General features: G+C 41.0%; 1 protein-coding gene across 3 annotated transcripts in view; it reads right to left on the bottom strand.

The window, feature by feature from the left end:
• The window catches only part of HDAC9 (histone deacetylase 9), a 528,728-nt gene extending 508,400 nt beyond the window's left edge, over positions 1-20,328 (bottom strand). Inside the window, exons 1-3 of one of the 3 annotated variants that reach the window (XM_062178442.1) lie at positions 20,240-20,328; positions 20,076-20,123; positions 19,772-19,834 (exon numbers count right to left, since the gene is read on the bottom strand). In XM_062178442.1, the coding sequence (XP_062034426.1) occupies positions 19,772-19,793 (22 nt within the window). In that variant the 5' untranslated portion in view covers positions 19,794-19,834; positions 20,076-20,123; positions 20,240-20,328. Of the gene's footprint in view, positions 1-19,771; positions 19,835-20,075 lie in introns of all 3 variants that reach the window. The other 2 variants (XM_062178443.1, XM_062178441.1) reach the window with 2 other exon arrangements.
• Between the last annotated feature and the right edge of the window lie 816 nt (positions 20,329-21,144).

Here is a 21,144-nt window from a genome sequence, read left to right as displayed (position 1 = left end):
CCCTGGCTCCAGCTTCCAGCTGATGTGCACTTTAGGAGGCAGCAGGGATGGCTCCAGTGATTGGCTTCCTGCCACCCAAGTGGGAGACCTGGGACTGATTTCCAGTTCCTGGCATTAGGCCCCAGCCATGTGGGCATTTACAATGTGAGCGAGTGGAGGAAAGCTCCCTTTCTCTCTCTCTCTCTCTCACAAATAAATCCATTATTTTAAAAAAAAAGCACCATTTGAGTACATCATTTGGCTGTGATTTTATAAACTGAATATATTGTTATCAAAACAACGAATTAACAGTCTATTCCTCTTTCCATTGATTTGTGATACAAACTCAGTCATAAAGTTATTAAAAAACAACTCCATATTCTGTTCCTTGTTTCATTATGCCTCTGCCCAAACCAATCATTAATACTACAGCTTTATATGACAAGATTTCTAATCATCCCTTCTCCTCATTTATTGTTTGCACAAAACTCTTATTTGTACACTCTGACATTTGAATTTTAGAAATAGCGTGCCTTGCTTTCTGATGGGTCCTATTTGGATTTTAATTTATTTTTTCACAGATTTTTGATTTTTTGAGAGGACAGGCGATAGACAGAAAGCTCTCATCCACTGCTTCACTCTCTAAATGCCCACAATGGGCAGGACTGGAGAGACTGAAGCCAGGACTCTGGAAGTCAATCCAGGTTTCCCATTTGGGTGGCAAGAACCTGACTACTTGACCTACCGCTGACAGACTCCCATGGTCTGCATTAGCAGGAAGCTGCAGCCAGGAGCCAGAGCTGGGTATCAAACCCAGAACTCAGACATGGACACAGGCATTTTTAACAGGTATCTTAACAACTAGGCTAAATGCCCTCTCTCCTCCACCAAAGAGATTTTTAACTTTACATGGTAAAGTACAGAAAAAATTGCTATTAAGCTCTCTGAGGCAGGAAATTAACAGCTGGTAGACAAATGAGATTTACTTTTCACTATGACATTTAGCACATTTGATTGTTACATCATAATGTTCCAGGTATGTATTTTAAGACGAAAGCAGTTTTAAACATAAAGAGGATGCCTAGAGTAATTTGGGGAGAAGTGACTTCAAATAAAGATGAAGTCTTCCTATTCATTCATGAATACAGAATCTCTGAAAGCTGATGAAGTTTTTTGGTTTTTTTTTTGTTTTTTTTTTTTTTTTTTTTTTTTTGACAGGCAGAGTTAGAGAGAGAGAGAGAGAGAAAGGTCTTCCTCCCATTGGTTCACCCTTCAAATGGCCACTACGGCCAGTGTGCTGCACCGATCCGAAGCCAGGAGCCAGGTGCTTCCTCCTGGTCTCCCATGTGGGTGCAGGGCCCAAGCACTTGGGCCATCCTCCACTGCACTCTCGGGCCACAGCAGAGAGCTGGACTGGAAGAGGAGCAACCGGGACAGAATCCGGCGCCCCAACCAGGACTAGAACCCGGGGTACCGGCACCTCAGGCGGAGGATTAGCCTAATGAGCCGTGGCGCCGGCCAACTGATTAAGTTTTTGTGTATGGTCTTCAGTAACCTGATAAATTCCTCCACAAAAGCTTTGGGTGCTGGTATAAACACTATCAGATTAAATTACATCTTATATTTGGCTATCTCTAGTACAAAGCAATCCTTTCCAACTGGAAAGTGTACTGACCTTGTCTCAGGTAACTGAAATTTTTATTAGTTCAATTAATTTCTTTTCCTTTCAAATTCCTATCGTTAATAAGTTCATCAAAAATAGAATTAAATGCTTAATGCAAAATTATTTTAAAATTCTTGTATACTTTTTTCAAAATACTCATTTTCCATGAACTTTTTGAAGACTCCATGCACACCCAATGCAGTGTTCATGTCTTCCACCATAGACAAAGACATTCAAAGACACCGTTCATGACATCAGAGAGAATGTATTTTAATCTTGCTGTTAAATATAGTTTCAGGTAGTGTTATGGTCACTAACATTTTACTTTCCTCTTCTATTTTTCATTTTTTAGAGAGTTTTATTTATTTATTTGAGAGGTAGAGTTACAGACAGAGAGAGGGAGAGACAGAGAGAAAGGTCTTCCATCCACTGATTCACTCCCCAAATGGCTGCAATGGCTGGATCTAGACCCATGGGAAATTGGGAACCAGGAGCTCCTCCCTGGTCTCCCACACGGGTGCAGGGGCCCAAGGTCTTGGGACATCTTCCACTGCTTTCCCAGGCCATTAGCAGAGAGCTGGATGGGAAGAGAAATAACCAGGACTTGAACTGGTGCCCATACGGGATGCTGGTGCTGCAGGTGGAGGCTTAGCCTACTACACAGCAGCGCTGGCCCTTCTATTTTTCATTTAATAAGGACTTCTGTCGAAGGGTAGTGAATTTGATACAATGTGTTTTCTACAGCTGTTGAGTTGACCTTAGCATTTTTTTCACTTAATCTATTATCAATTACCAGGGTGACCTTCACTGGAAGACTTTTCCCCTTTAACCATTCTTGCATCTTGGAATTGTCTCTCCATAAAAGAAGACCCAACCGGCCCCACCACTTGTCAGGGAGATTCATATAAAAAATGTAGTACTTTACCACTTTTCATCTCTTGGTTTGGCAGAAATATCTGAAGTCTGATAATCTCCAATGTTGGCAGAGATGGGGGGGAAAATGCATCTCACATCTATGACTGGTGAAGTATAAAGATAATCTTTACTACACGTTGGTTCAGTGCCCAAAAGTTGACTGGACAGAAGGTACTGAAATAGAAAGATGCTGTCTCTCATGTCCACAAAGAAATTTAAGAGATCTTCTAGGTTATCTGAAAAGGAACTTATATCAGAGTTTCTAGAGTTGCTTCCAAATTCAAGTGTTGGATGATTTGTTGGAAAGAAAACAGGACTGTTGATTTTTTCAAGGTCAATGAAATGGGAGAATTTCCACTTAATTATCAGGATATTGGATTAAGAGCACTGTTTCTTATTACATTTAATCATCAGTTGTTTGAGGTTTATTTTCCTTCTTAAAATATAAAAATTAAAGATATCAGATAATATTTTTCTAACATTTTTATATTCATCTTTCAGAAAAGAAAACAAATGAGTTCTTTGCATGATTTCAGCTTATAAGTCCAGAAATTAAACATCCCTGGAAAGTTGTTCGAACAAATCCTCACTTCTTGCTAATGCTTAATTTAAAAATGGAAAACTTCTAATCCTGTGGTCAGCTCAAACTTGATTCTTGCTATCTCCATATGATTACTATGCCAGTTGGAAACTTCTCTTGGCCCTACCATGAGGAGAAAACCCAACCACAGCATTCACAAAGTTGCTGAAAGGCCACTGGCACACATTCAGCCACTGTGCTCTACCAAGCTGAGTTCAACATCTGTGTTGTAAAATTTGGTTTTATTATACAACTCCTTTCTTGGTCCCTACTTACATTGTCAACTAACTCAATTTTCTGAGTTTTAACACCCTTATTCTAACGTATGCAGAGTTTCAAGGCTAAAACAGAGCAAAAAGACTGCCTCCAAAAAATGACATCTTTCCTTAATTAAATTACATCTTACTCCCTTCACTATTCTCTGTCACTTAGACATCAATATATTTACTTAATTCTTTTCTTTGAATAGCTGTGTATACAGACTGATTCACTCCTTCCATCTGTGTCTTCTTAATATCTCACTTTGTGATTTCCTGTTCTGACATTTTTCTTTAGATAATTTTGAAAATTACGGATACCACTGGCATTCAAAATTTGCTTACTAAATTGTTTATTTAAAAAAATCTTTCTTGCCTCCTTGTCAAAGGATATGGCCAATTAAATACCACCTGGATAAGTGCAGATGAGCGCTAAATTGCAGTCCTGAGGCAGAATTATTTCCAAATCGATACAATTGTTCACAGAAAAAAAAAAATTCTATCCATTTTTGTCTTGTAACTAAGAAAATTGTCTCTGTGTAAAAATGTCACAGAAGAGAAAAATAGTATTAAATACGAAATGGTATTTGAATAACATAAAAGTACACCTGTAATCATTTCCACAGCTAAATTTATTCTTCTCCTTGGATAAAAAAGTAGGCATTTATATTCAGGCAGTCTTAAATTAGCTATTTCACACTTCACATTCTGAATGCAGACACACATCTCATGAAATTTCTATTGGCATTATTCATTGAAAAACCAAACCAAATCAGAATACTCCAAAATTCCCTTTGTTAAGAATAACTCAACACTGAAGGGCCCCATCCAAATGACCAAGCCCCTGAAGGTCATTCTTGACTGACATTCTACAATGAGTTGTTGTCATTTGTGACTGAAAGACTCTGACACCCCCAAAATGCCCACACTTTTCAAATTTACAAAGAAACGGAGGGGGTTATTTACCGACACAGATGAAGACATCAGTTCTAAAAATACATATGTATATAAAATTTATAAAAACAGACTTTGTGCAATAACACAGTACCCTTTAATCACACATTCATTCATCTAAAAATTGTCTTAGAGATCCATTATGTCCTAGGCACCGTAAGGAATAAAAATAGAAGGAAAACATGATCCTTTTCCTCGTGCAGCTTGTAATATACCTAATTGGGGGGATGGGTTCACATGTACATAAATAACTGCAGGGGAAGACAGAAAATGGAAAAGTTGTAAGAGACTCTAAAGGACAATGGGGATTAAGGAGAGAAGAAAACACACAGCGCTGGGTATCGTTACTGGTGAAAGGCAAAACCAGTGAGGGCACTGGCTCCAGGGAACACCGGACTCAGACTTGGCAAGAATCCTGATTCTCCCCAGGGAAGAGTAGTGGGCAGAAAAGTATTTCAGAAAAAGGAAACATCTGATTATTATTAGTTCACACACACAACAATAACAGATAAACTAGTAGAAAACTAACTGAAAATACAGTACAAGTACTCAACAAAGACTGGTTCAATGGAATCATTGTCAGTGGACAAAAAAACAAGTTGTTATGAACTATCTTCCCCAAGCTCCTAACTGGCCAGAAGTTGGGTTGGCCCCAGCCTTCCCAAGGCTGGAGAAAATCATAGCTACTTGCTCATCAAGGCTTCCCAACCCTCCCCACAAGGCAGAAGTTAGGGGAGATGAAAATAGCTCTGGAACACTTCCTGCCTTCTTCTATCTGTGCTTTCATTTCATTTGACCCAAGCCTACTGGAATGCTGAGGGAAAACCCCATGAGGCACCAGGCATGCAAGATAATGTCAGATCCTCAAAATTGCCCAACCAACCCCCGTGCATATCCATCATCGACCCCTATCCACACGAGAGCGCAACATGTGGGGAAAATAGCTTTGAGCACATGCTGCTATTTCTCCTTTCTCAAAAATAGATCTGTCACCTTCACAAAAGACTCCCTCACTCAGCCATTGTAATCATTTGTCACAAAACTAACCACTGGCCAACACAATGATGACTATACTCCAAATTTTTTTTTTAAAAAAAAGATTTATTTATTATTTGAAAAGCAGAGATACAGAGATAGGAGAGAGAGAGAGACAGGCAGGCAGACAATCACCCATCCACTGGTTCACTCCCCAAATGGCTGTGACGCCTAGGGCTAGGCCAAGCTGAAGCCAGGAGCCAGAAGCTTCTTCTGGGTCTCCCACATGGGTGCAGGGATCCAAGCAATTAGGTAATCCTCCTTTGCTTTCCAAGCACATTAGCAGGGAGCTGGATGGGAAGTGGAGCAGCCGGGGACTTGAACCAGTGCCCATACGGCATGCCGGCACCACAGGTGGAGGCTTAGCCTATTACGCCACAGCACCAGCACCCAAATATTTTAAAAGTCAGTCCTCTAAAAAACTAACAAAAGTACTATCAGACTCATGAGTTATCTGAACTAAATACACCCTGTAAAGATGCAACAAAAGCCTGTGTAGTAAATGTGCTGTTTTACACCCTTTAAAAAGTGTGTTGATGAGAAAATGCTCTCTGACTTCTCTTCCGACTTGCACTGATGAGAACATACTGCTCCCCTTGTCTTTGGCTCCAGGGGAAAGAGGGACTATTTGCGTCACTGAACTACAAGCAATGGCTCATCTAACGTGGGTAAGAAGTTATAGCACAGCTGAGGTTAGATTTGGAATGAGGGACAAAGACAAATGTCCAGGAATGACAAAAGGTAAGAAGCTCCACCAGGGCCTTCACCTCTGGTCAAAAGGTCTAATGCGAGAGGGAAATCAACTGATTCCACAGTCTTTCTCCAGGAAAAACAGAAATCCAGGGCTAACAGCCTTCCCCCGGCTCCTTCACCTCACCTACTTGCTAAAGCATCCCTATCCCTTCCGTAAGGCAAGGGTAACTGGGGGCGGAAACAGATCCAGATCACTTCTACTCCATTCTACGTGACATAGATCAAGAGCGATGTTGAGGGGAAAACCTTTTTTTTTTTTTTTCTTTTTTTGGAAAGATGTCCCTCATGGCTTAGACTCCTGAAAAAGACTTCACTTTTAGTCTCATTGACACTGTCCCTGCTCCGATCAGTCACTTTCTAACCATTGTTCTATTTCATTTTACCCCAGTGCTTGCCACGATCTAAGGCAGTCTTCCCCACTCACCAATTAACCAACCAAGCATGTGTCTGACTGTCTTGTTATACAGTTGTACCCTCCATGAGGACCGACACATAGTCGGCTCTCAAATACTTTTAAGTGAAAAAAAGGAACAGATGAATGACCAATTCATCTCAGATCCCAAAGCTTCAAAGAATTTTATATACTCCATGTTCAACCTGCTATTAAACGAATGGTCAGGATGCAGTTTGTTAAGCTGTTCCTCCAATGGCTTCCACTTCCACCTCTGAATATTTTCACAAATGGCCTTCTTTTGGCTGGCGCCGCAGCTTACTAGGCTAATCCTCTGCCTGCGGCACCGGCACCCCGGGTTCTAGTCCCGGTTGGGGCGCTGGTTCTGTCCCAGTTGCTCCTCTTCCAATCCAGCTCTCTGCTGTGGCCCAGGAAAGCAGTGGAGGATGGCCCAAGTCCTTGGTTCCTGCACCCGTATGGGAGACCAGGAGGAAGCACCTGGCTCCTGGCTTTGGATCGGCGCAGTGCACTGGCCATAGTGGCCATTTGTGGGGTGAACCAACGGAAGGAAGACCTTTCTCTCTGTCTTTCTCTCTGTCTGTCTAACTCTTGCCTGTCAAAAAAAGTTATTTATGATATTCACCTTTTTCTCTACATCTTATGGTCAACAGATATATTCATTGTGCTTACAAAGTGACATTTGGTTATTTTTCATAAAATATTTCTTAAAGTCAATCTTCATGAGATTAAAAATAGAATTGAGATTTCTTAATTTTAAAAAATGCAAATTATCCTTTAATAAAAGAATAATCATTCTTGCAAAGTGAAAACAGAAAACTGTGTGTGTGATGCCATCCTTGCTGGATAGGATCACCAGCTGAAGCAGCCCTGTGCATGAGAGATATTAGCACCAAACAGAGAGCTTAGCAATGTCTGTTTCTAAAAATAAACCCTGTGTGTCTCTTGGTGTCATCATCAACCCGAGTCCTGTGTGCTCTATGACAGAAAGCATCAAGGCCGCCTCTCTACCTTTCCATAAGCATTATACATCACCACCCAAAGCCCTCCCTTTTCTCTCAAGGTGGCAGGGATAAAAAGAATTCTGTAATCACCCTACCCACGCCTTTAAACAACATTATTGCCCCTTTAGCAGACAGTTATCATGTTGTTTTGGCAGCAGGAAGGAATCTGTGGTTTCACTTGAATGTTATTCTTCTTTATTTAAACTACTAGAAATAACCCAAAAATGACAGAATGCTCTTTCTATAAATAATCATTCCAGTGTAGAGTTATATTAGGAGGTAACTCAGATGGCATGATAACGCCTAACAAGCTAATCTTAGACCTGCGATGCCATAAGATAGAAATACCAAGGCTAAGAATAACTGACCCAAAGGACTCAGCCTGCTACAGAGAGGCACAGACATGTGGGCTTCTGCAGGTTTAACGTATTTAATGATCTTCCGAAAGTTTCTTTCCTCTAGGAAGGCATTAAATTATGTTAGTCATTAACATGATAATCAATCATGCTTTTACAATGTACTGATTCCTCAAGAAGGCTGAAGATTATCATAGCAAATAAGATCATAAAAGTTTCATGGAAACCAAATAGTTGGTATATGCATAACTATATGACTATTCAATTGGTGAATTTTATGCTTAAGTCACCTGTAGAACACATATTTCTCCAATGTTGTAAAATTTAACAAGATAAAGTAAAATTTACTATCATAACTGCACATATAAAATTGCTCATCCAATTTTCACTCAAAATGTCCAAACTGAACTCAAGTTGGACCAATATATATTCCAAATAAGCAGAATCTGAATTTTGTTAGCTACATCTTGATTTCTGGCCCAAGATTTTCACATTGCATGTTGACATCAGGATTTGGGTGGAGACCCCGACTTTATTTGTCACACATATTTCTAGGTAAAGACCAAGGTGGACATAATTCAAACATTTCTGTCAAAGAAATAAACCCTATAATGCTGATATTAAAAAAAAAACATAAGCTTTCTGCTAATACATTAGTAATAAGGAGCCTTCGTGGACTGCAGCTAACACTCCGATGACCAGCGTATTGGCAGACAGATGTCAGATGCACTGGGAATCCTGGTTTTGTCCAGAGTACCGGCTGTACAGACCTCTTGCAGAACCTCGAGGGTTTCCTTAAGCTTGACTCAGCCCTGGATGGTGTTAACTTTATCCCATTTAATTACAAGCACTGTGAAGATGAAGTAAAGGATTTTCCAGCATAGCTGCCTATTTGTGTCTTAAACCTACCAGGATAAAGAAGTTGCCTAAATGCTTATTTATAAATATAGCTGTTTCTACACTTTTGGCACCAAACAAAACCAAGTGGCAGGAGATTAAACCTGACCCTACCCATAGTAACCATCAGCAATTTTCTCATCTCTCTGAACCGATTTCCTATACTGTTCCATATAGATGCAGCTACAGCTACTGCATGTCTCAACCAATTGTGGTGAGGGTTAAATGATAAAGCTGGGGACAGCCATCTAGAGCAGCAGTTAAGACGGTGCTTGGCCATTCACATCCCCTATCCGAGTGCCTGGATGAAAGAACCCGCTCCACTTCCAATTCCAGCTTTCTGCCAACAGGCACTCTGGAAGGCAACGGTGATGACTCAAGTAGCTGGGCCCCTGCCACTCACATGGGAGACAAGGACGGAGTTCCAGACTCCTGACTTCAGCCTGGCCCAGCCATGGCTGTTGCAAGAATTTGGGAAGTGAACCAGAGGAAGGAAGATACCCTACCCCCAACTCCCACCATCTAACTGCATTTCCAATAAAAAGAAAATGATAAAACAAGGCCTGGTACATAAAAACTCTTAAGCCATTACCTATTATATAAAAATGACAGCAAAAAATGATGAAAAATATTTATCCCATCATTGATTTCTGAAATCAATAAACAACTAGAAGATCAGAACAGAACATGGCAGGAAAAAAAAAAAAAACAAAAAGGATAACTAGTGCAATAACTGTTCTTCATAATCTAAAGTGAATAGTTCTTACTGTGAAATCACAAAATCAAAATACACACGAATTTTAATTTGAAGCAGCTTCTTAAAGCACCATCAGGAATAAAGTAAGGGGTGGGAGTTGTTGTGCAGTAGGTTAACCCATGCTTGAGACGCCGGTATTGCGAATCAGAGTGCCTGGTTCAAGTCTTAGTTACTCCTCGCTCAGAGCCAGCTTGCTGCCAGAGCATCTGGGAAGAGAGTGGATGATGGCCAAGTTCTTGCCACCTACATGGGAGACCTGGATGGAGTTCCTGGCTTCTGACTTGGCGTTACCCTATCACTGGCTGTTGCAGGCATTTGGGAAGTAAACAAGTGGGTGGAAGATACTGTTTTTCTCTCCTTCCCTGTCTATCTGTTACTCTCCTTTCAAATAATATATTCTTTTTTGAAAATGGGAATAAAGTTAATACAGTGTTCTCCCTATATAGGATTCTCTGAAAACTTCCAGGGCAAACAAATGTTTACAAATGTACCAACTCTCAAGCTACAGTCATTTAATGGAAATACGGTAAAATTTTCTTGCTTTTTTTTTTTTTTTTTTGGTTGTTGGTGGTTGGTAAATGAGCTTTTCCTGTTTGTTTTTCATTTTGAGCTTCAAATTTTTGAACAACTTCACGACACTCTCATATTTGAACCTAGTTTGGAAATGTCATGCCTTAGACACTCACCAAATTTACCTCAAACTGAAAATAACATACACATGCCTGTAACTGGGTTAATAATGAACACAAGTCATGAATTTAAAGTTTCTAATACAAGTGGTAGGCCATGAGGAGAAACAGGAAAATAAAGTTGTGGGTATTTCCAATCTTATCAGCATGCAAAGAGTTCAATCATAAGTAAATGACTAGTTACACTTTGTGGTTTGGTAAATTTCTTTCTTCCTTAAAAGCGGTTTTCATTGGATTTAATTATTGGGTATTTTAAAAGCACTATGCATAAAAGGCACATCACTTATTTTACTGGAAAAGTTAACATTATGATAATGAATGGAAAAAGATATTCTTAAGAAAGCCTAAGAATTACTTAAGAAGTTTTCTATTCATGAGCCACAGCAGGTTAGAGTAATCCTCAACATAATGGTCTCTGATACCACTTAAGTGTAGGTCATTTCTTGTTGTAAAAATGTTGTTTAAATTAAATGTGTTTTGTGCAGCTGGCTTAGTTGAAGAAGGGAACTAGGAACACAAAGTATTTTCTCATCCTTCCGCCTCCTCATTGCCAGCCTCCTGGGACTAGAAAAGGGGAAAACTGCCAACAGCAAGGACATCACGCATCCCAGGCTGACCACCGGTACTCCACTTCCTCCCAAGCCTATAGTGGGCTAGTGCAGAGCCACAATGATCAGACGCACAGGCCAACATCTCTTTGAATGTCATCCTGAAAATGTATTTTTAAACTCATTTTCATGAGCTTTTATTTCAATTAAATTGTTTGCAAAGTATTCCAATTCAGAAAAAAATGTTAAAATAGTTATCATTCCATATTGCAAAAATGGTTCCCTATTCTTAAAATGCAATAACTATGACAACCCACTGGAGAAGGCACAGCACTCTGAATATTTTAAAAACAATCCTATTTTCATATATGGAAAACAACTCACACATTATTAAGTTTCTCTTAAAGTTTTGCGTATTCCTCTAAGCCAACATTAAAGGTATATTCTTTTTTTTTTTTTTTGGACAGGCAGAGTGGACAGTGCGAGAGAGAGAGACAGAGAGAAAGGTCTTCCTTTTCCGTTGGTTCACCCTCCAATGGCCGCCGCGGTAGGTGCACTGCAGCCAGCGCACCGCACTGATCCGATGGCAGGAGCCAGGTGCTTCTCCTGGTCTCCCATGGGGTGCAGGGCCCAAGCACTTGGGCCATCCTCCACTGCACTCCCTGGCCACAGCAGAGAGCTGGCCTGGAAGAGGGGCAACCGGGACAGAATCCGGTGCCCCGACCGGGACTAGAACCCAGTGTGCTGGCGCCGCAAGGTGGAGGATTAGCCTAGTGAGCTGCGGCGCCGGCATTAAAGGTATATTCTATTCAAGCTCACAATAAATGCTTATTATGCATCAGAGTCAAGGTTGACTTTTCTTCTTTCTAAAAAAATGACTTACAACCCAGAGAATCAGCTTTCTTCCACAATCACTTCAGTCTTTCATTGGGGGCTCCTTCTAACAATGTATAGCATTAAGAAAAGCAATCTACTCCATACTAGTAAAAAGTATTTAAATAGATGAATGTAGGAACTTCAAAAAGTTTACGGAAATGGATTATTCTGGTAACAAAATGTTTTTGAAATACAAGCATAGATTTTTTTTTTAACCATACACATTTTCCATGAACTTCTTGAAGATTGTTTCATACTATCTTCATGAAAATAACACAACTGCACCATTCAACTGAGTTAACTGTGTAACTTCTAGAAAAGAAAAACTAAAGAAAATTCCAGTCATTAATACACACACTAGAAAACACTGCTGGTACCTAGGTAAGAGCTATTCCTCTCTCCCCTTTATCCTTCCCCAAAACACTTGATTAGGTTTAGGTTTCCACCCTCCCTGGCTTAGCCATAGGTGTCCACTCTTTTCAACAACTGGCTGAAGTGTGGGCAGATGAAGGATGATTTGATTGGGAAGTTCTGAGCAAGATTTTTCTGTAAAAAGAGACCCCAAAGAAGCAAAATTTCCCTTCTCTGTCTGGAATTTGTCATGCATGAATAGGTATAATGTCTGGAACTGCTACAGTCAACTTGTGACCACTGCAGGGACCAACCTAATATCACACAACTCAAGGCTCAGGCAGGCAGGTGGAGTGCTCTGAAGAACCTGTATGCTAATGACAACATGCAGCACCTGACTATCCAGCGCTTTTACTAAATGATAGGCGTCTCATTTGTCATGACTAGAGTTCTCTTTTAGCAGTTGTGGAGATCAACCTAACTGCTTACCTACTATCTTCAATTTGTCATTGTTAGTATTTTGGCATAACAGCTTTGTGTGTGAATATGTAAAAACATTTTTAGAATACATATGCCTCTCATAAAACTTCTTACAATGCAAAAAGTTATAATGATAACATCAAAAGCCCTTTCCCTAATGCCAAATCCAAACACAAGCACAAAATCTTTACTAACTTCTCTTTATCTTGGAGGATACTTCCAAAAGCTCAAGGAAAAACAGAATTAAAATATAAGTTTATTTTGATGTAAATCATTTGGAAATCCATGCAGTTTTTTCATAATATATGTTTTCCGTGAACTTCTTAAAGCACACTGGTATATGAATTTTGAGGGAGATGGATGCACAGATTTTAAAAATACTTCTATAAAAATAAGATCAAATCATTGATTTTTTTTATTTTAAGAAACTGAATTTAAATTCAACTAAATTTAGCAGATTTAAAACTGCAATGGAACTCTAAAAGTACTAAATGCTTCCTTGCCATACGAGATGCTATGTCCAAAAAGATCGAAGGTTAAATAAACTACTGCTTTAAAAATAATCTGTGTTTGGAATCTGGTTTTTAAAACTATGTGTTTCCATTTTAAGCAGCAGGAAGTCTGTCCCTGCTCAGAAAGGGAGGGCTATTAGCACTTTCTCACATTCTTCATCTCACCTTCCCTCAACACCCAAGATTGGTCAACATTATCAATATTTTTCCTGCCACACTTTATATTGTTAAATAGTTATATTACTTAATACTGCATGGCCCTGCCATGGCATTCTCTTTCCATCCTATAACCACAACTCCATAGTTGTTGAAATGGATTCAATGCCCTCTCGAGGACTTTTACTGTTTCCTCTGCTCTAGAATTTAGTACTTAAGTTCATCTCTTCATGGTGTGGGTTTCATTGTCAAGCAATCTCTTTCTTGACTGAGAATTTCTAGCTTGAGGTGCACTTCTTCAGAGATCATTCTTCTTTGCCCACTGCCATGGAGAGCTGGATAGGTCTGATGAGCCCATAAGTCCGATGTCATCGCCTCCTTGTGTTCGTCCTCCTCCCTTTGAGGCCATGCTATAGCTGCCTGAACTCCTGAACGATGGTGCATCTCTGCAGAACTCAATCAGAACATGACTCTGTGCTCAGCATCTCTATCAAAATCTCCTAAAACATGGGGAATCTTTTCAGTCTCAGATTCCCTTTTTTTTTCCTTTCCAGTGAAATTATCATTCTTCATTTTTGCAAAATTATCTTCTGTTTTATTGTTTTTGGAATATCAAATTCTGGGACACATAAATCTTTTCATTTGTCTTTCAAGGTTGACCTTCTTGCAACTATATTAACCTATTTTTCTTTTTCATTCACTCCTACGAATTTCATATCTTTCCTCTTGTTTGGTAAAGTTTTCACTAGGGTCTATTCTGAATCCTGTTACTTCTTTAAAAAGTCATTTATTTATTTGAAAGGCAGAGCTACAGAGACAGGGGAAGGCAGAGAGAGAGTTAGAGATCTTCCATGCTATGGTTCACTTCCCAAATGGCTGTAATAACTGGGGTTGGACCAGGCCAACGCCAGCAGCCAGGAATTTAATCTGGGTCTCCCATGTGGGTGGCAGGGGCCCAAGGACTTGGGTCATCCACTGCTTTCCCAGGCCCATTAGCAAGGAGCTGGATGGGAAGTGGAGCAGCTGGGATCCAAACCAGCACTCATATGAGATGCCAGTGTCTCAGGCACTGGCTTCACCCACTGTGCCACCACACTGGCTCCTAAATCCTGCTATTTCTAATGGATCTTCCTTGATCTATTATTATCATATTTTTCATTTTCAATTCATTTTCTTAGACCCAAGGCTCTGTTTTCATCCCATTCTATTATTTTGTCATCTCATCTTTGAGTTTTTTTGATTTTATGTTCTTGTTAAGTTACTCTAGTTGTGGGAAGCAATTACACAACCCCAGGTCTTCACCGAGTGATGTTTTTCATCTTGGTGGAATCTTTAAGATTAGTTAGAGACAAGCATTTCATTCTAAGAAGCTATGGGTCATTTTCCCAAAGCCTTCATTTCTCCAGAGAGGCAGTACTTGGTCACTTTCCTCCATTTCACCAGTTTCTCTCCTGGTCTTTCTTTTTTATACTCTTCCTTACTAACAAAAGAAAACAAGGACACCCAAAAAATGCTGAGGATATTCCTCTCAGCTTACTCCTCTTCGGATTGGGGAGTGTTCTAAAAGTTCTCAGGAAGTCATATACTTTCCATTAAATTTTCAAGAAGGCCCAGGAGGAGGAGTCTCAGTTCTGATTAAACAACTCCAGCTTTTATGCTTTCCTTCACTATTTTTTCCCAAGGCACGTGGCACTGGGCTATACCACTCTCTTTGCCCAGTTTCTGTTGAATCCTGGGGAGAGGGGTACAGGTGGGGTGGTCTATTTGCTGGCTATTTGAGGCTTGTGTTATTATCTATCCGTGGTAAGACATTATGTGGTACATTTTCAAATCTCTCATCTCCAAAATCAAAATGACCCTTGAAAGAAATTTTTCATTCAGAATTTGGGTTTATTTCGATCTTTTGAAGAGTGCATTGAATTTCCTTACTTAACCAGACATAACAATAATGATGCCACCTGTGGCACCCAACTACTTATTCTCATCCCATTCTCAATGGGCCCATTTATAACTTGCTTTTTGATTGATACCTATCAACTTTGCTGATTGGTAACAGGCTTGCAAGTGAAGATAACCTGAGTTAGGGACTGGCAAAATAGTAATTAGGGGAAAACACTGGAAGTGATTCTTGACATGACAGGAGCATTTCACAGACGTACATTTTCATAATGAGATTCTGCTTTTCAAGTAGACATAAGTGAACACTAAATTGAAAATGCTCCCTTTCTCTCAACATCACACAACAAGGAACAAAAGGATTCAGAAAGGGTAAAGATAATTTTATATAAGAGATATTCAGAATTTAGATTTAACTTTTTCTCTTTTACAGTCTAAAATAAGAAGACACAGGAAAAAAATAAGTTCCTCTTATTGTAAATGTGTCTACGTTAATTCTGTACAAACTCCAGGAATTTCCTTCATAATAATTGTCCCAGTGCTGCCTGGAACAGTTCTGCTGTCCAACATGTTGAGCGGTGTGCCTGGCAAGTAGGACACTCCTACTTCTGCCAGTTCCTGCTGTGTGACCAGCATCAATATTTGTATACACTTCATTTTCTGCCACCGTTATCGCTTGCTCTGGCCCACACAAGCCACCAAAGTGGAGATGAACTTGGCAAAACGTGTCACTCACACTGAATTCCAAGAGTCAGTATTGTGGAAGTTTTAAACAAAAAAAGATGGTAGCAGACTACACACTACAGAATCTAATTCTACCAAAAATGCCAATATTAAGAAAACATGGAACCATATAATAAAACACTTATAATCCAATAGTATATAATGAGCTATGAACAAAAATCATCAATATTAATTGACATTATCAAATATAACTACAATAACACATGGGAATGCTAAAGCAACTGCTAATAACAAATACATAAGAAAACCAATTTTAGAAATATAATTGATCCAAAAAAATCTGCTACATCGGTTTCAATGTTCAACCACATACTCTTATAATTTCTTTGCTTTTGATTATTACATAATGAGACATTTCACAACACACACATACTTAATGTGCTACAACTTGTATAAGAAAAGGACTTTTTTCTAAGATTCATGAAGTTCTAAATATTTTATTGATTTCTCAAGGGACTGATTTGACAGACACAGAGAACAAGAGAGTGTGTGAGAAAGAGAAGACTCGCATCTGCATCTGCTGGTTCACTCCCCAATACCCAAAACTGCCAGGGGTGGGCTGGGCCAAAGCCAAGACCAAAGAACTCTACCTGTGCCTCCCATGTAGGTGGCAGGGACCCAATTACTTGAGCCATCATTCCTGGTTCCCAGGTACACAAAAGCAGAAAGCAAGTCAGGAGCACAGCCAGAATGTGAACCCTGGCCCTCGGATCCCACATTGACCAGTAACTTCACAGCTAGGTCAAATACCTGCCCCAGGGACTTAATTCTTATCAGATCATATAATCAAATAAACAGCTGGTTTACAAGGTAACTAAAGATCAAAACAAAAAAATCACTTCCCCAGGTGACCCACAATCTGAGTGATCTGGCACTGAAGAGCAAGAGCTACAGGGCCACTCGCTCAAATGACAGTAACAACAGTGATACACACAGCAAGGATGTGTCCACACACTGGAACCTCCAGGGAATGCCAAGCACAATCACTCTCCAGCTTGAGCAAAATGGCCAACAGCAGGGCTCCTGCTGGAACCCAGAGCTTCTGACTCCGCCAACAGTGCTCTCTCTCCATGGCTGCCCTACGTGTTTTCCCCTTTTGAGATCCAAAGATGTCATTAGTTGATAAGCCTATCAATCACACTGATGCCACTGGTCCAGAGAGGAGCTGAACAAAATACATAGCTAAATGAAGACAAATGCACTCTTAATGCACAAGTCAATGGACAAACCATCCTGATGATGGTTCACCAGCACAGCCGTCTACTGCTCACCCTGCAGCAGTGGTCCTTCGTTGGCTGATGGTTCCAGTTGCTGGGGAAATGTAAAAACCCCAGTGTTCACACTGTTCCCATATCAATTAAAACAAAAACTCTCAGGTTGGTATCCAGGCACCATATTTTGTAAAACATCCCTGGTGATTCCAGACTTGAGAACCAGGCAGCACACAACAAAAACTGAGTGAAGTATAAATTTAAGGACATATTGGGGCAGGCTTTGGCCCAGCAGTTAGGATGCCAGCATCTCGCCTGGGAGTAACTGGATTCCAAACCTGACTCTGGTTCCTGCTTCCAGCTTCCTGCTAATGTGGACCCCTGGGAAGCAGTGATGATGGTTCAAGTAGTTGAGTTTATACCACCCACATGGAACACTTCCTGGACCGAGTTCCTGCGGGCATTCAGGAAATGAACCAGCAGATGGGAGAGCTCACTTGCTCGCTCTCATAAATAAATATTTTAAAAAATTTATTTGAGGGGCCAATATTGTGGCACAGCAGGTAAAGACTCTGCCTGCAACGCCAGCATCCCACATGGGCGCTGGTTCAAGTCCTGGCTACTCCACTTCCAATCCAGCTCTCTGCTAATGGCCTGGGAAGTGCTGGAGGATGGTCCAAGTGTCTGGGTCCCTGGCACCCACATGGGATACCTGGATGAAATTCCTGGCTCCTGGCTTCGGCCTGGCTCAGCCCTGGCTCTTGCAGCAACTTTGGGAGTGAACCAGGACATGGAAGGCCTCTCTCTCTCTGTCTTTGCCTCTCTCTGTAACTCTGACTTTTGAATAAACAAATCTTTAAAAATAAAAACAATTTGAGGGCATTTTATATAAAACAAAATCAATCATTGCATGCACGGTAGAAAAGGTGCAATTCTTTTTATGTTTCCAATTTTTAAAGTAAATAGAATTTTGAGCTTCCTTATTTACAGCAGACAGGTTTGGGAGTTGGTGTTAACCTACATTATGTCTCATTTAATAGCCACAGCTTAAATGCCGCTTGCTGTGGACCTGGCAATAGCAAAAGCACTCTCAAGAACTTCCCACTTTGAAAAACCTTATTCCTTTGTGTACATGTCATTATATGTTAAAAAAAAAAAATGACCATCTCCATGGAGATGGGGGAAAGTTGTGTGTGATGATTCAAGCCATGGGACAGGGCAAGCCCAGGGAACACCTGTGACCAGGCCCAGGCTCGGCACCCACTCACCACTGGGAAGCCAGCTCTGTGCTTCTGCCATGGGCAGGAAGGAGTAATCCTGTAACTGGCAGGCATGGACTGAAATGACAAAGCCTAGGACTGAACACATTCCTAAAATCTGCTATTTCTCAACAAGTTTGCCCGTATTCACACCAAACATTGCTAAGTGCAGTGACCAGTTCCAACAGAGATGCCCCTCCCTGAGCCTTGCCAGCCTTATGTGAAGATGGTAACAAAATACACTGAAGTTCTGGCAACTTTGCCTTAATTGGGCAGAAACTCAATTAATAAACCCCGATTGTACCAAATTAATGTTTAATTCTGATTCCACAAGAGTATTTCAAAATTGTAATAACAACCAACTCGGGTTTAAAGACAACCTGTCTGAAACACAGATCCATGGATTCTAAGATACACCGACATAAAAGAGCCAGCCAACCTGTGGAATATTTCTCTCACGGAGAGCTCTCCCTGGCATTCCTAACATGAGCGGGAGCACAGTGATCTAGGATAGCTACAATGAAGCCCCCATGGGAACCTGCAAGGGCTGAAGGAGAACTTTAAGCCAATTTAGGAGGAAGCATTGATAAGGGGACAGGAACAAAGAGTCCCCAAAGCTTTGCGGACTGGCTGTAGGAAATAAATATGAAAAGCAGTCACTCTTCGGGGTGACACTGCCTGGCAAGTATGCTCATTTAACAAACAGAAATCGATAGAGCTGCCAAGCTAGGTCTCCCATCCGCAGCCCTATTCCTCCAGGGCACAAACACAGGGATAAAGTAGGAATCAGAAATTGTTCCCATTATCCTTAAGGGGCTGCACCTGCTTTTAACACATTTCTCTGTGTGTGATGCCATGGCATCTGCCCGACAATGCGAAGGCTGCCCAAGTGTTTTTGGAGAAAAATTAAAATAAGCATCTGCTAATAATAATTCCATTTCATCCTCAACAGTTTCATTTTGGGCTCTTGAGCAAAAAGGCACACGGTGGAGAGAGTAAAACTACCTTCACAACTGTGCAGAAAAACACATTTCAGAAGATAGCTCTATAAATAGATGTGCTTCTGTATGCAAACTGTAAACATAAAACCATCAGGCTGCAATTAAAACCAGAGCCCCCATGTAAACTTACCTGATGGGTAAAGTCCTATCCGAATACACTTGCAGTCGCGCTTACAGTCAGTAGAGACCTCCTTTTCCCAGCTGCATAGTAAGGCAACAACACCCTCAACTAAATTTGACTGCTCTCAGTCTCATCTTTCATCAGAAGCAATAGTTTGCAGCTTCATTCAGAAGCAGACTTAGAATATGCACAGCAACAGCCACGGAAGGGATCTAAGTTAAACCCCACACGGCCGCTCCAAGAAAACAGCAACATCAACAAGGAAGAAAACACAGCAGTTCCTCCAGAGAGGGGCTGTTTCTAAGCTGCGTTTCCCAAGCCAGCCCCCTTGCAAGCAGAAACATGTCAGTGATGAAAGAGGATCTTACCTGAGCTGATCATACTGTGCATTCTCTGCTGAGCCAAGAGCTGCTCTCGTCCAGCCACCCCATCTGAGGAAAAACAGGAATCACGCTCGTAAATTGTCTGCAGCATATTCCAATCACTCTCACTTCAGCTGCATGCAAGAATCATCACTGCTCAGCGCACCGGCCCCAGGAGCTCCCCTGGCTGGTCCTCCCTCCTCCCCGAGCGAGGCAAAGCGGCAGAGGATCAACTTCGACAGCGATTTCCTTTCTGCTCAGACGGACACACACTTTTACAAAGCCCTGGACACTTCCCCGCGCTACCAACCTGTGTGCAGGGCAGAAAGGACAGGGTGGATGTCACTTTAAGGTTATCCTGGAAACAAAAAGCAGGTGGGAAATAGGAATGTGCTTCGGGGTGATTTCTTTGTCAGAATTAAGTAGGAAAAAAAAATATGAACTCTCCCCACGAGAAAAAGAAACCAATTAAACCTGGCTTAGAGTTCTTCAGGCTGTAGGGTATCCTTGCAAGAACCTGCAGCCCTGCGAGGGGATCCAGCCGTGCCCTTCTCCTATCTGCTTGTGGCTCTCTCTTCCCCGGTTCTCAGCCTCTCTCAGCTCAAGTTGGCGAAAGCTAGTGATAATCCATTTGCATATGAATCAACAACAGCATGGCCCACAGGCACAGAAATAGAACAATGGTCGGCCTGAGCCAAAAATAGGTCAAGCATGGCCGAGTGATTGGAGCCTGCATTAATGCATTTAAAAATACCCCAGCAAACCCAGCTGTCCAGCCTCTATCTTTCAAACCATAATTCTCTATTGCAAGGCCTTAACAGCAATTAACTCTTTCCTCCCTCCGGGCTTGCTCTGCACAGTGTGTTTCCATCCCAGCAGTTCACTCCTGAAGCAAGGAAGGCAGGGGAAAAAAAATTAAGAATCATAATTCTAAGAGGGCAAATGCACATACATTTCATTTCATTTTATTTTTGTAGTGTGTGTTTTTGGAAGAGGAGAGAAGTGCAGAGCTCTGTATTGGTTCTAAAATAATACTGGAAGCTTTTGCTCATGATGTGGTTTCTGCCTCACCCACGCACAGCAATCCTGGTGTTCTATTTTTGTTGCCTGTTTCTCTGGCTACACTGCAGTTGGCTGTAGCTCTAGAAGCTTTTCTGCCTTCTAGTTTCAGCACTGACAGGAGATTTAGTAGAGGTAGTTTTGGAAAACAAGCACACCCCGGGATAAAATCTGTATGAAGGACTGGCTTGATTTTTCACTTGCCATTTATGCAATGCAATTTGTCCATTGCCACAAATCCCATTGTGGCCTTTGTACCACCTATCAACTTTATTGCATCCAGTTGCTCCTCTATCTTGAAAAGGGTGAAGGGTTAGACC

This window comes from Lepus europaeus, chromosome 20, assembly GCF_033115175.1.
Source record: "Lepus europaeus isolate LE1 chromosome 20, mLepTim1.pri, whole genome shotgun sequence".
In the NCBI taxonomy this organism is placed as follows: Eukaryota; Metazoa; Chordata; class Mammalia; order Lagomorpha; family Leporidae; genus Lepus; species Lepus europaeus.
This window is presented reverse-complemented; position numbering and strand designations above follow the sequence as displayed.